Source organism: Nyctereutes procyonoides, unplaced genomic scaffold (genome assembly GCF_905146905.1).
Source record: "Nyctereutes procyonoides isolate TBG_1078 unplaced genomic scaffold, NYPRO_anot_genome, whole genome shotgun sequence".
NCBI lineage: Eukaryota > Metazoa > Chordata > Mammalia > Carnivora > Canidae > Nyctereutes > Nyctereutes procyonoides.
In genome coordinates, this window is record NW_026575020.1 from 49,238,463 (window position 1) to 49,253,470 (window position 15,008).

At 52.0% G+C, this 15,008-nt stretch overlaps 1 protein-coding gene across 2 annotated transcripts in view; it reads right to left on the minus strand.

Annotated features, from left to right (window-relative positions):
• Window positions 1-7,450: 7,450 nt before the first annotated feature.
• The window catches only part of RGS9 (regulator of G protein signaling 9), a 69,110-nt gene continuing 61,552 nt past the window's right edge, over window positions 7,451-15,008 (minus strand). For both annotated transcript variants that reach the window (XM_055315354.1, XM_055315344.1), the window contains exons 18-19: window positions 9,442-9,917; window positions 7,451-7,743 (exon numbers count right to left, since the gene is read on the minus strand). In XM_055315354.1, the coding sequence (XP_055171329.1) occupies window positions 7,503-7,743; window positions 9,442-9,917 (717 nt within the window). In that variant the 3' untranslated portion in view covers window positions 7,451-7,502. The remainder of the gene's footprint in view (window positions 7,744-9,441; window positions 9,918-15,008) is intronic.

The following is a 15,008-nucleotide window of genomic DNA, read 5'->3' on the forward strand; positions in this document are numbered from 1 at the left end:
AAGGGCTCCAGTTGCTCCATACTTTGCAACATTTGTTGTTTCGGGAGTTATTTAACAGTAGCCATGCTAACTGATGTGAAGTGGTAACTCAATGTGGCCTTAATTTCATTTACCTACAGATTTCTGATACTGAAGCATCTTTTCATATCTGTATCTACAAATCTTCTTTGGGGAAATGTCTATTCAAATCCTTTGCTCATATTTTAATCAATTTGTAAGTATTTTTGTTGTTGAGCTGTAGGAGTTCTTTATAGATTCTGGATATTAACCCTTTGTCAGGTATAGGAAGAGTTTTATTTTTTTAAAGATTTTATTTATTTATTCATGATAGACATAGAGAGAGAGAGAGGCAGAGACACAGGCAGAGGGAGAAGCAGGCTCCATGCAGGGAGCCCGATGTGGGACTCGATCCAGGGGCTCCAGGATCACGCCCTGGGCCAAAGGCAGGCGCCAAACCGCTGAGCCACCCAGGGATCCCCGAGTTGTTTTTTTGTTTTTTGTTTTTTATTTTTTTAAGTAGGCTCCAGATCCAGTATGGACACAACACACAAGGCCTGAATTCATGACACTGAGATCAAGACCCTGAAATGAGATCAAAAGTCGGACACTCAACCAACTGAGCCATCCAGGTGCCCCAAGATTTTCCTTTTTTTATGTTTTTTTTTTTTAAGAAGAATATGTGACAGAAACCAAAGGTAACCTGCAAGGTCTAAAATATTTAATAACTGAAATACTGAAAATATTTGCTTAGTGAAAATACTGAAAATCATTGCCTTGATTTTTTTTAAAGCATCAATAGTAATTAGGGAACAATGTAAACAGGAGTTCATTCTAGACATATTTTTAATTCCAGAATGTAAATATAATACACAGACTCACACACAGAGAAAATCAAGTTCCCTAGACACCAATAGAAGTGTTCCTACCAGTTGTTAGTGGGAGATCACATCTCCAAATAAGGGTAGTGGGGCTGTCCCCCAACAGCGCTGTAGTGAGGATTAAATTCAAGCAGGAACTCACAGGGTGAGTTCTTTTTTTTTTATTTTTTTTTTTAATTTATTTATGATAGTCACACAGAGAGGGAGAGAGAGGCAGAGACACAGGCAGAGGGAGAAGCAGGCTCCATGCACCGGGAGCCCGACGTGGGACTCGATCCCGGGTCTCCAGGATCGCGCCCTGGGCCAAAGGCAGGCACCAAACCGCTGCGCCACCCAGGGATCCCCTCACAGGGTGAGTTCTGAGGCTCACGGATCCCTGACTCCCTTAGATGGAAAGCTTCAGGACAGGACAGCTTGGTGGCTTCCTCTGGGACAGCTGGAAGATGGACAATGAAGAAGGATTTCTTTTGAAGGTCCCCAGAAGAGACCCACTGTCAATGTGCTGGGACCAGTCCAGAGTATGACCTCTGTCCTGTCGGGCCAAACCTCACTGCACCCCAGCCCCCTCGTCTAACACATTGTGCCCCCATCTCCCTGTATGTTTGTATCAGGGAGACAGAGGCGTCCTTCGTGAACACCCAGCTTCTCGAGGACATTTCTGTGGTGCCTTCCACGTGTACCATGGTCTCCAAGTTCACTGCCAAGCGACCTCTGTGCTGGGGTGTGTGTAGTGTGGCCTCTGCAGCCCCACATCCACAGCATCCCATGCATGCACCACACAGATGCTCCCTGCACCCACAGCCCAGGGGGGTACACACGTGGTCCCACACAGGTGAGCACACACACCTCTCTGCACGCGGCAGGATTCCTCCCCTCCTTGAACACGATGACGCTGACTGACCAGCACCTGCACCTGAGCCCGGCTATCCCTACTCTACCCGTCCTACTCACAAGCACCTTTGAATACCTTTGTTCTACTGTTTGAGAAGCAGATGAACCCCTGCTCGAGATGACTCAATCCCCTGTCATAAGGCCACACGCAGGCCCCTCTCATCAGCAGAGAAGTTAAAAAGCTTGTTTTCTGATACCATGTATTTGCCTTAAATATCACCAAGCTCTGGCCCCTCTGGCTCCTCAGGCCTCCAGTCACACCTGCTAAACAGAGGGGTTTAGCACCAGGATACGGACCCTGAATGAGGCCCTGTCAGTTCCTGGTCCTGGGGGCCAGAGCTTTGCACACAGAAGGCCCTCAAAAAAGGGGAATTTTGGAGATGCCTGGGTGGCTCAGTGGTTCAGCTCCTACCTTTGGCCCAGGGTGTGGTCCTGGAGTCCCGGGATCGAGTCCCACTTTGGGCTCCATACATGGAGCCTCCTTCTCCCTCTGCCTGTGTCTCTGCCTCTGTGTGTGTGTGTGTGTGTCTCATGAATAAATAAAACTAAAAAAAAAGTGGAATTTTTATCAGAGGTCTGTGGGCAAGAGAGGGAGTCTCTTTCTGTCGGAGTTTTTCTGCAGAGTCTCAGCCCTCACCCTAAGCCAGTAGCAACAGCTCGTGTCCCCACCAGAGCACAGCAGCCAGGAGAACCCCGATGGGGCCCCACGGCCAAGAGCAGTGAGCAAGAGGCTTCTCTCGCCAGGTCCCCACCTCCACTAGCTCTAAGGGCTCTGGGGCTGGGGACAAGAGGACAAAGCTCAGAGGGGAGGTCCATTCCCCCACCCTTGCCAACCCCAGCTGCACCCCCCATCTGTACCTCTCTCTGAGGCCCCTCTCACTTTTCCAATGCTGGGCTCTGGATTCCTGAGGGGAAATCCCAGCCACCTCTCTTTGGGGATCTGTGAGCCGTGGACTCCCTCTTCTGGTGAAGTGTGAGGAGATGGTGCTCAGAGCAGAGGGCCGGGCGTCTGAGGCAGAAGTGAGTGGAGATCCCGTGTCCCCTCACCCTGCCCGGCTCACCTTCTCTGCGCCCAGGTATAGCCTCCTTAAAGATGTTTCTTCTTTTCCTCCCTAGTAAAGAAGCAAGGGGCAGGACTATCTCCTCTCAGCTTCAACGAATTCACAGCCTCAAATGGGCCACCAAGGGTCCCTCTCCCGAAGGCAAAAGGACAACTGCCTTGGGACTCCCAAAGACACGCCCGTGGATTTTTAAGACAAAGAAAATGAGCACACTCGTGAAAATGTGACAACTGTAATGGAAAATTAAAATAGGATTCTTTCTGTCTCCCTTTCTGCCGTGGCCCCAAAGGCCAAGAAGAAAACAATAGGTGCCAACCACTGGCCAACCAGGTCCGAATGAAGGGCCAGACAGGTGGGCAGGAGCAGCACAGGTGGTGATCGGAAAGTCATTCTTGCAAACCCACGCACCGGGGCAGAGGGTGCTTTGCTCTCTCTTAAGCTAAGAAAGGAGGTTTACAAGTCACTCGGCAGGGGTGGGGGGGACTGGAGGGTGGGCTTGATTTGTGCAGCCAGAGTAAGAGGGAAAGAACCAGAAGAAAGCTGAGATCAGGAAATGCCACGCAACAAAAAGGAGAGAAAAAGAGCAGGGCTGCCCGGCCGAGGCAAGGGTGCCCGGTCTGAAGGGAGCTGGTGCGTGGTCATCTGAACCTTGCCCCAGCAACTGGGGATGTGACCACAGCTGAGATATGGACCATGGGATGAATTCCTCATGCAACTGGCTGGAGGAGACCCATGGTCCCCCTCAGACTGAGGAGGCTGAGGCCAGAAGACCCCAAGAATCCAGGAGCACCCCAGCTAGGGAAGAGCCCGCAGGGGAATCCCAGCAAGCACCTTGACCGATGCTTTTTGTCCATCAGTTGAGAACTTCATGGCTCTCCAGCGTCCCCCTCCAGGAGCCACAGGTCACATGATGAGTTGGGGGTGGAGGGGGTGGAGAAAAGCAGAGGTAGGTAGGAAAGAGAGAAGAAGCTGACCCCCTTCCCCAGCCTGGCTCAGTCCAAGCCGGAAGAGGGAAGGAGCTTTAGCTTTGGATGAAGTTCTGAGCTCATTACACTAACATCTGAACTGCGGGGGGACAGAGCTACTGAGATGGGGCTTATCACCGATAGTGCTTGGAGGATTTATTATCCGAAAGGGACCAGAAAAGTTATGGGACTCACCAGAGCTTTCATTCAGAGTTGGAAAATCAAAATAACTCACGGTGTATGTTTACAGGGAGACGTGGGTGCGGAGGGGTGGCACATAAAGCTGGTTCCTTCTTGCACCCTAAAATGTTCTGGATGGGCAAAACGTTTTCCACGAATCATCTCATTTTATGTATCTTCAAATAACCTTGTGAAGGTCCAGTTATCAGCTCCCAGCTCGCAGATGAAGGAATCAAGGAGCTGCCCCACACTGGTCAGGGGCATTGCAGGACCCACGTAGCCCGTGGTCCTGTGTCTACTGGTGACCCACAGATCTGACTTCCCCAGCTTGCCTCCGAGCAAGGGCAGAGATCCATGAGGGCATCGGCATCACGCCTAGCACCTCTCCCGGTGTTCGGCACCTAGCACGTATTCATTCTGAATGAAGGCAAGGCCGCCCGGCCACGGAAATGCACAGAGCAGCATTTTATACATATTGACCAAATACTTGGCCAAACGCAAACGAATCAGCCACTCACAGCTTCTCTTGCCCCACCTTCCCCATTCTCTTCTTCTCCATCATTCTTTCCTTCACCGAGATTGTGTCATAGTTTCGGTGTGGAAAAGACCAACATCCGTCATCCCCATCTTCCTTCCTACTATTGGAACTTCCAGAAGGTTAACTGCCCACAAGCTGGCCTAACAGGAGGCTGCACCTTCCAGCATCCCTCCGGCTAGGTGTGGCCATGTGAACAAGTACCGACCAATGGGATGTGAGTGGAAATGGCACCTACTACTTCTAGGTTGTGAACTAAAGGCTCCACCGCTTTTTCCTTTCCTGTTGTCTCTCTGACTGTGAACATGGATGGACGTGAGGGCGGGGAGGCAGCTTCAATCACTCCCCCAGGCCAGTGGTTCTCAACCTTGTCTGGACATCGGAGTCATCTGGGAAAGTCTCTTTAAAAATCTTGATGTGGGGCACCTGGGTGGCTCAGTGGTTGAGCGTCTGCCTTTGGCTCAGGTCGTAATCCTGGGGTCCTGGGATCCCTCCCTACAGGGAGCCTCCTTCTCCCTCTGCCTGTGTCTCTGCCTCTCTCTGTGTGTCTCTCATGAATAAATAAATAAATAAAATCTTTAAAAACTAGAAAATAAAAATCTTGATGCCAGGGTTTCACCTCCAAGCACTCTGACTTGATTGAACTGGGTATGGCCTGGGCATCACGACCTTTCAAGGTCCTGGCAGATGTCCACACAAGGTGGGGAGAGTAATCATGACAGTGACTAGGGGATGAGTGGAGAAACAAGATTTTTTTTAAAAAAAAATGGCCCTTAGATCACCTCTCTTCCCTGGAATCCACTCACCATAGACTGCCTCCTGCCTTTGGGCAATTATGTGACCAAGTCAGAAACTCCTTCATGTCTGAACCATATCCTTCCTTCTGGGGTCTCTTCTGGGGTTACTGCTCCATAGGCTGGACCTCACCGAACCCAATCAGTGAATCCTGCAGCCTGCAGTAGTTGGTGCTGAAGATCCATGTGGGCTTGGTTTCTCTTTAAGGCCCTGGGGGCTTAGGAGTGGAACCCCATAGCCATAGGGTACAAGTCTGGACTCACTGGCTACTGGTAGACTAACGTATGGATTGTTTTGCCTGTAATCTAATTTTAGACCAGCTTGGCAAATAAAGACATCAAATGTATTGACCTACCAAGAATGATCCAGACAGATCACCTTCCAAGAAAGATCCAACCCATTCTGTGTGCTCTCCAGAAGTTTCCTTACCCCTAAATGAGTGACTCTGTGAGCCCAAAGGAGTGGAATCTTTGGGATGTAAAATGAGATGCTCTTTCAGTATTAAGTCATCTGTGCTTCCCTGCAGGGTCAGCAAGGCCAGGTTTTGGCCATTCACCTGGCCACCATTCATCTCTAGAAGAATCAGGATGGATGACTCAGTAGCTGCAGTATTTATGGGCTAAATAAGGTAAATTGTCCAATGTTAAGAGCAAGATAAGAGGGATCCTTACCTATTAAACGAAATCTGATAAAGCTGAGGATTAAGGGGAGGAGCATAATACGTGGTCTGGAGACCCACCTGAATCTTTCTTTTCCTATGAGAACTTTCCATGCAACTTTTAAGAAATGTTTTTTACCACGTGGCCCTTAATCTCAACACATTGTTCAATCCAGTTATAATCCCAGCAGGACCGCTGCAGGTAGCAAACACTCCAGGGCTTTGGGCAGAAACCAACGACAAGGGGCACATGCTCAGCAGCACGGGCAGAACCTGTAACCTCTCTTCTAGGATTTCTCAACAGTGGCACTTGATATTTTGAATGAGATCATTTCATTGCGGCGGGGTAGGGGACTATCCTGTGCTTTGTAGAATTTTAGCAGCATCCCTGGTGTTTACCCCCTGGATGTCAGGAGCACTCCCCGCATCAGTCCTGACACCCAAAAACATGTCAAAGTTGCCCCTCGTTGAGAAGCACCGCTCTAGATGAATTTCAAGAGGCAAGGAGTCTGATCCACGGCTACATCCCCAGGGCCTAGCACAGTGCCAGGCACGTATTAGGGCCCAATAAATACTTGCTTGGTGAAGTATGGGAGAGGAGGCGGGGATGTACCAAGGCCCATCTGGGGATGCATCCAGAGGTACCTACCAGACTGCATGCAGCGGCCATGAACATGCGTGCTCAGATCTCCTGCTTTGGGGAGCATATGGACTGATGGCCACCAGTGTGTCCATGCAGTGGCCAGGCTTCCCCCCGGGTCCTAACCAGTGACCTTGCATGGTGGAGGTGCTAAGGGAGAACCATTCTTGCCAGACGTAGGACCTCCTCCTATGGTGACTTTGCCTCAGGGACATCCTAGTGGCTTGGTCAAAACTTTCCTGGAACTGTGCTGCCATCTGAGACTCTCCCTTGCCCGCTCCCCTTTCCCCGGAGGCCAGCCTGGCACAGGGTCTGACAGCCCTCACCCCCTCCAGCTCCAGCTCCCACTCTTTATCCTTCCCCCCAAATATCCCTTGCCCATCTAATCCCATCTTGTTTCTACTTTTTGGTGGCATTCTAGAAAGACGGCATTCTAGAAAGACGCCTTTCCCCATAACCCCCTTCCCACACCCGGCATTCTAGAAAGACGCCTTTCCCCATAACCCCCTTCCTGAATGATGCCACACTCTGGGGTGCTCCGTTGATAAAAGTAACATGCACAAACCAATTTAGACAGGAAGGGAGTTCTTGAAAGTGACTCAATGTGCCTTTGTCCCTAGAACCACACAAGAAATGAGTTTAATTCATAAATAATAGCTCATAACTAATAAAACCAGACACACACTAACATTCCAGTCCAAAAGACTCTTACAAGTTAATCTTTTTTTTTTTTTTAATCGGTTTTAAGGCAGCAAGTAGAGTCCTCTGGTCCGCATGCCTTTCTTCTGCCCAAGGGAGGGAAGGTCAGGAGGAAGGGTAAGAATTGGCCATTGGGACCCCAGTCAGCACACACTTCCCCATAATCCATCCCATCTTGTCTCTCTGGCCCCCAAAGGTGATCATAATGCACTTTGGTTCCAGAACAAGCATGCGCATGGCCCCATCTGGCGGGGTCTGCTGGAAGCGTCTTCTTGGTCCACGGCCCCTGGCTCAGCTAGCTTTCCCCTCCTCCAGGCTCTCCCAGGGCAGATGACCTCCTTTTCTATGCCCTGGTCACCCGATTCTCCTGTCCCGGTGTCCTCTGAGTCCATCAGGCAGGTCCCACTCTGCGTAGGCACATCCATTTTGATCTGAAAAAAGCTTCAGGCACAAAAGGAAAGCAAGTGCTCAAAAGGAAAGCAAATCCTCAACATACCCTGACATCCTTGGAGAAGAGTGACATGCAGGTGTAGTTGCCAAAAAACTGTGCAGCAAATGGCTCCGTGGATTTCTTTTATTGGTGGTAGAAAGGGACTCACATTTTTCTGCTGAATTGAGGCTGATTCGAAAGATGTTTTATTTTCATTTTTGAGGGGCTTGAATTTTTTATGGTTTTAATGAGTTCGGGATGTCCCATTAGGACATGCCTGCAGTTTAATCCTCAATCTAGTTAGACTGCCTTCTGATGAAGTGGTACCCCTGAGCAAAGAGCTTGTTAAAAGCCCCAAGCCTGTGTGTGTGTGTGTGTGTGTGTGTGTGTGTGTGTGTGGCATGGCAGTGGCTGCAAAGCTAGAACATTCCCTGAGTAAGGTTAGTTGGGAAGAATCGATAGACATGCTCACCCTCAATCCCTGGCCGCCTTCCTGCTTCCCCCCTGCCCCTCCCGACAACGTGGGCAACAGAGAACTAATAACCTCTGCCTCCTGCTGTCTCCCGAGCACACTGGCCAGGCAGAGGAGGCCAGGGATGCTCCGGTATCCATGGCAACCTGAGACCTCTGCGTGGAGATTTCTTTCTCCAACACCAGCCAAGGCCAAACACAGGCGCATGTTGATTGGTGCCGGGATACCCCCAATTGTCTTCCCCAAACCATCATAGGTGGGGCCTAATTCACAGTTTGGCCTTGTCCACAACTTTCCTTTCTGTCACTGGTCCAGGAGCTATGGAGCACCCCTGGGAGTTTTCTGCATCCGGTAAGCTGCCTCAGGGCACTTGGGGTTCTCAGAAGTCAGGCTTGCAACGCCACCCACAATGGAGCAGAGAGGGGCCACCTCTCAGAAGAGATGCACTGTGGTTTTCACAGGAGTGACTGTAGAAGCAGGGATCCCAGCAAGCCCCTCTGGGAGTCTGCAGGTACATGCAGGAGGAGGGTGGGTGAGGCGAGGGCACCTCAGGCAGGGGAGGGGACTGGAGCCCCCACACCTGTGGTTCCCAGGGCTGCCACTGGCCTTTCTTGCCCTTTAGAAGTGCGGTGGATTCATTAGAGTAACGTTTGGGGGATGGGGCAGGGTGTGTGCTGAACAGAAGGGGGAACAGGATGAAAAAGAGAGACACCTGTTCCTTTTCTTTCTCAGGAAGCAGGGGAGGGCAATGCTGAGTTCCTGGAAACTATCTCACAGCTTGTTTTAATGTCTACTAGGCTAGAATCCCTGTTACCCAACCCACCAGCCCCCAGTTCCAGACCATGTTCAAGCCACACAGCCCTGGTCCCCGCCACAAACATACATGCATACACATGCACACTCACATGCCCACAGACATATGTGCACTTCACTGTGCATGCTCCCACACACTGAAGCGTGCAAACATATACACAAATACCCAGGCATATGTACATGCATGCATGCTCACACACAGGCAAATGTGCAAACACACCCCCCCACAGACATGTGCACACATGCGCACACACAGGCATATGCACACATATGCATGCTCACACAGGCAGGTGTGCATAGACCTCCAGGCATCTGCACGCTCATGCACAGGCACATGTGCACACTGCACAGGCATGTGCACCATGCACGGAGATACACGTGCACACACACACGCGCACACAGCACAGTCCCTTCTGGTTCTTACTTCGCTACTCTCCTGGCTTTCTGTCGCGGCAGCTGCTGGCCCACATCCCCCAGGGGCTGCACCTTCCCGTGGGACACCGGGGGGCACTTGGGCGAGAGCCTGGCAAAGACGGGGGAAGCTAAGCAGCCCCGTCTCAGCAGCCTGCCGAAGGTCAGAGCCGCGCGGGCCTTGGCCGGGGCCTTGGGCTGGGGCCGGGGCCAGGGGTGCTCAGCCGAGGCCCCCCGGGTGTCAGCGTCGGCCTGCCCCGCGCAGGCCCCCGGCCCACTGGCCTCCCCCTTGGGCTCCGAGCTCTCCAGGGCCACCCGGATGGGCGAGGGGCAGATGGCGCTGCTGGGCCTGCGGATGAAGCGGCTGGGTGAGGGGAAGGGCCTGCGCGGGGAGCGGCAGGACGGGGAGAAGGGGCTGGAAGGAGAGGGGGGCACGCAGGTCCCGGTGTACACGGCCAGGTGAGGGCTGGGCGCGGTGTGCTGGCCCGGCTGCAGGGAGGAAAGAGAGCCAGAGTGAGTGGCATGGGCCCGGGGGGCCCCTGCTCCCTCAGCTCCCCCCGTGCCCAGAGCAGAGCCCCAAGGGGCTGCCCCCGGGGAGCCGGGGAGGGTGCCCAGAGCCACCCGCCGCAGTGGCACAGCCGCACGAGGCCTCCTGCCCAGGGGCTGCCCGTCCCTGACCCCCGCCACGGTGGCAGGAGTTGGGCGGCCACATCCCAGACTGTCTTCAGGGCCTGGGGCACCAGGTGTGGCCAGGCTGGCCTCCAGTTCCCCTCAACTCCTGCTCCCCAGTGAACTGTGCTCAGCACCCGCCACCCCCCACGCCATCCCTTCCCTATCCTCGGCTCCCAGCCTGAGGACTGGAGGCATCTAAACCCTGTGACGGAGCAGTGGAGGTGGTACAAGGAGCCCCGGCTGAGGCCCCGCTGGCTTGAGACCACCCACCTTGTCCTGGGCCCCGACCCTTGTCAACCTGGCCACACTTGGGGTGGACACGCTCTGTCACTTTCCATGCCTCCCACAGCAAAGCAGGGGGGCCAGAAAGACTGAGTGTGGAACCAGGACACGTCAGTGGAGTGGGGGGGATCTCAGCCTCCCCGGCTCCCAAGGCCCCAGAGTCCAGGAGCAGAGGGGCCGGAGTGCCGGACCAGGCAGCTGTTCAGCGAGGAAGCCCGAGAGAGCTTTGTCTGAGCCGACAAGGTTAAAATTGGAATTTGCAGGGCGGCTCTCTGCTGTCACCTCTCTACCCTCCATAGACGGGCCTCGGAGGGCCCATCGGCCCAGTTTCTTATGCCCACACCAAAGTCTAGCCAGGATGTGCCGGTCCTGGTGGGGAAGGGGACCCTCTGGGACAGTTAGGCCAACGCTGTCTCTGAGAGAGAACCAGAAAGGACTTCAGGGAACAACAAACCCTCTCCGGAACTGGCACAGCCCCACAGACGCCCCGCTTAGAGAAGCCTGCCTGCCCCCAGGGCCTGGGCATCATCCTGGGGCCAAAGGAGGGCAGCTCAGGGCGCTGAGCTGGAGGCAGCTGGTTTCCTTGGGGTGTGGCCTGATTTCCAGGTCACCCCGAGTGTGCCAGGCACATCCAAGGACAGCTTTTGGAGGAAAAGAAAGGCCAGGAGGCCACTGAAGGCTTTGCCATGGGGCACCGGGGGTGGTCTCCATTCTCCCCCACCAGCTCCCCAGAGTTCAAGCTCAATCCCATCCTGAAACAGCAGCTGGGAGCCACTGATTCTGTTCCTCTGCTCTGGCAGCCACAGGCCAACAAACCAGAGCCAAGGCCCAGACCTGGGGCCCCAGGGTTGACAGACTCATCGTTGTTAATATGTAGTGAGAATCAGCAAATAGGAGGCTCTGGGCTGAGCACTTTTCGTGGATCACTGCATTTACTTCCCAGAGCCACTTGGTAAGGTGACCAACTCTCATTATCCCCATTTTATAGATTAGGACACTAATGCTTCAAAAAGTGAGCCCCAAGGACAGGCCACTGGGGACGGCGAGGCAGGCTTTGAAGCCGGGCTCTCGGGCTGCATGTCCCAGGGCAGCCTGCACCTCAGCCCACCTCACAATCACCCCGGGTGTCTGCTGCAGGTGCAGATCCCAGCCCCAGTCAGACCCACCCACGGGGACTCAGGGACTGCAACTGAGGGACGGCATCTTCTAACAGACACCCAAGGTCATGGTTTTGTTATCCTGCCCAATGAGTTTGAGGAGCCCCACAGTATGCCTCTAACACTGTCCTTCTATGGAGATGAGGGTCTCCCCTTAGGACACAGTCTGCATAACACAGACAAGCATAACCATAAAGGGGAAGGACGCCTGGATGGTGCAGTCGATGGAGCATCCAACTCCTGGTTTCAGCTCAGGTCATGATCTCAGGGTCCTGGGATCGAGCCCCGTGTTGGACTCCACGCTCAGTGGGGAGTCTGCTTCTCCCTCTCCCTCTGCCTTTCCCCTGCTCACTCTCTCTCCTCTGCCTAAAATAAATAACATCTTAAAAAGAGAGAGAGAGAGAATAATGATAAAAGTTTGCTCTAATTTAGGGGTCAGGAGATGATGGTTTGGTGAAAAGAGTCCGGCCCTATAACATATGAAGCATCTACTATGTGCTAGTAGATGTATGTGTCTGTAATGCCCTCATTTTAGAGAACAGAAAATTGAGGTCCAGAGGGGTTCATCGCCCTCCCGAGGCTCTCACAACCAACAGGGACTGTGCTATGTAGGATGCTAAGGTGGTCCCTACATTCCCGTCCCTGTCTTCCAGTGTGGGTGCAGACCATAAACGTCACATGACAGTCACTCCAAGGTCAGGCTACGTGATATGGCATAGGTGACATTAACAAAGGATTATCTGAGTGAGCCTGACCTCATCACACGAACCCTTCAGATCTGAGTCTAGAGGCCAGAGACAGACGTCAGAGAGGTCTGAGGCATGACAGGAATTCAACGAAGGAGAAATTCTCTGTTACTGGCTTTGAAAGTGGAAGGGGGACACATGAGAGGGACTGGGGCGGCTTCTAGGCGCTGAGTACAGCCGTCAGCTAAAAGCCAGCAAAAAACCACTGGGGCCTTCAGCCTTACAATGAGACACTGAACCTCACCAACAACCTCAATGAGCTTGGAACAGACCCTTCCCAAGAGCCCCCCAATAGGAACACAGCAGCCTGGCATGACCTTGAGTGTGAGACCATGAGCAGAGGACCCAGCCCAGCCTCCCCTGGCCAACTGTGAGCTAACAAGCATCTGTGTCTGGGCTACTTTGTTACACAGCAATAGACAGCTAACACAGCAACTAGATGAGAATTCAATCCCAGGAGTGGGTAACCCCACAGCCCCTGCTTCGTCAACTGATCCTGATGGCCATCCCATTGCCTGCGGGGCTCAGATAGGACCTGGGGTCCTGCACGGTAGACTGAAACAACAAAACTAGGAAATAGGCTTTGTTAAGAGAGATGGAGTGGCATCAAGGCTCTCCTCCTTCAATAAATTGACTGAGGACACCCAACCATGAATCCTACTTTCTCAGAACCTGTGATAAACTCGTGATCACTCCCACTTTACGGATAAGAAAACTGAGGTTCGTGGAGATGACAACTTGACCAAGATGGTAGAGCTTATGACAGGAGGGGCCTCTCCATTTACCGCCCCCCGCACCCACCCAATTCTGTGTCCTCTGCTCAGCTCTCACCTCCTCCAGCACCTTCTTTTCCAGGATGAATGACAAGACAGGTGAGGAAGTAGCCACTGTCCTGCTTGACTTACCTGGCCCGGGAAGGTCCCTTCTGGGCAAATAGCCATTAGCGCCATTGGCCCTGGACACCTGTAGCAGGACACCTTTTACCCCATCCCTCCGTGACTCTGGCCCCTCCCACAGAGACCTAGTCCCTCCAGCGCATGCCATGCCCACCATTGGTGTGAGGCAGCGAAGCAGCGGCATGCAAGGCACATGGCAAAGAAATGTGACACGCAGAGACACGGTGAAGCTCTGAGAGCTTGGTTTGTTTGGTCTTGTGCTGCTGTTTTATTATGCAAGGAGTGAACAGAACGGGGAGAGGAGCATGAAATGCAGTGGGTACACAGTGACATGAAAACACAATCACAGGCCTTTCAATGGAGTGCAAAGCAGGTGGTGCAAAGAGATGCAATTCATTTTGTCTAGAAACTGGCTGAGAATTTGAAGGAGACCTTGGTGGCCTCCTGGACTCCCCCATCCTGTGAGCCACGTTCAGGTTCATCATGCAGTGTACACAGCGGCCCCTATGGTCCCTCCTTCCTTTCCCTTTCCCCATTGCCTTGAAAAGCCCATAAGCAAACTGGCTCCATGGAGAACAATCTACAAGGGTGAACACATCATTCCTCCTACCTACTATCTGGTTTGGCACAGCCTCACACAAGACCTTCCCCTTACTGTAGCCATGAAGCTGGAACCAGAGGATGGACCAGTCACTGTACTGTTGCTGGTCAGCCCTCTCATAGACAGCAGATATGACACCAATGCCCCACTCTCCTCCCTTCAAATATATCCTGGTCTCTGGAGAGTGGGGAGGGCCACACTGCAAGACTCTGAGAGAGCAGAGAAGTAAGATGGTTTAGGGAAACAAAGTTGTAAACACACTTCAGGAAATGCCCTAAATAATAAAGAATAACAAAGAATAATGAATCACTGTATGGGACGATGTTGACAGATGCAGAAAGCCCAAGCTTACTCTGAGACCATATGCTGCTAGGGATGGTGGTGATGATGGTGATGATGGTGATGATGATGATTATGGTGGTAATGGTGGTGATGGTGATGGTGGTGATGGTGTAATGGTGGTGGTGATGATGGTTATGGTGATGATGATGACAATGGTGATGATGGTTGTGGTAGTGATGGTGGCAGTGATGATGATGATGATGTTGATAGTGACTGTGATGACAGTGATATGAGGAAGAGGATGGTGATGATGAGGAGGACGGTGACAGTGATAATGGTTATGACACTGATAATAGTAGCTAGCATTTATTGAACAATTATATGCCAGACATTATCCAATGTACTCTACCTATTGTCCCTAGCCTTTATATTATCACAATCCTCACAAGAACAGTCCTTTCTCAGGATGCCTGGGTGGCTCAGCAGTTGAGCATCTGCCTTCAGCCCAGGGCGTGATCCTGGAGTCCCAGGATCGAGTCCCACATCGGGCTCCCTGCGTGGAGCCTGCTTCTCCCTCTGCCTATGTCTCTGTCTCTCTCTCTGTGTGTCTCTCATGAATAAATAAATAAAATCTTTAAAAAAAAAAAAAGAACAGTCCTCTCTCTAAAAGTCAAGCTTGAAAATTCTACAGAGTAAATTAATTAATTAATTTAATTATATTAATTAATCAATTCTACAGAGTAAATCCTGGTACTTTACCACATAGTTTATATTCTAGCATAATCTATACCCCACCACAAACAGAGAAACTCAAGCAGTTTAAAACCTGGCATTAAGGAATTACGATGGTGTCTAAGGACACAGACAGCAGAGAATACCATAATCATTAAATAGAGTAATAATGCTGTCCAAACAAATACTATTTTCAAAATACTGTTTGATTC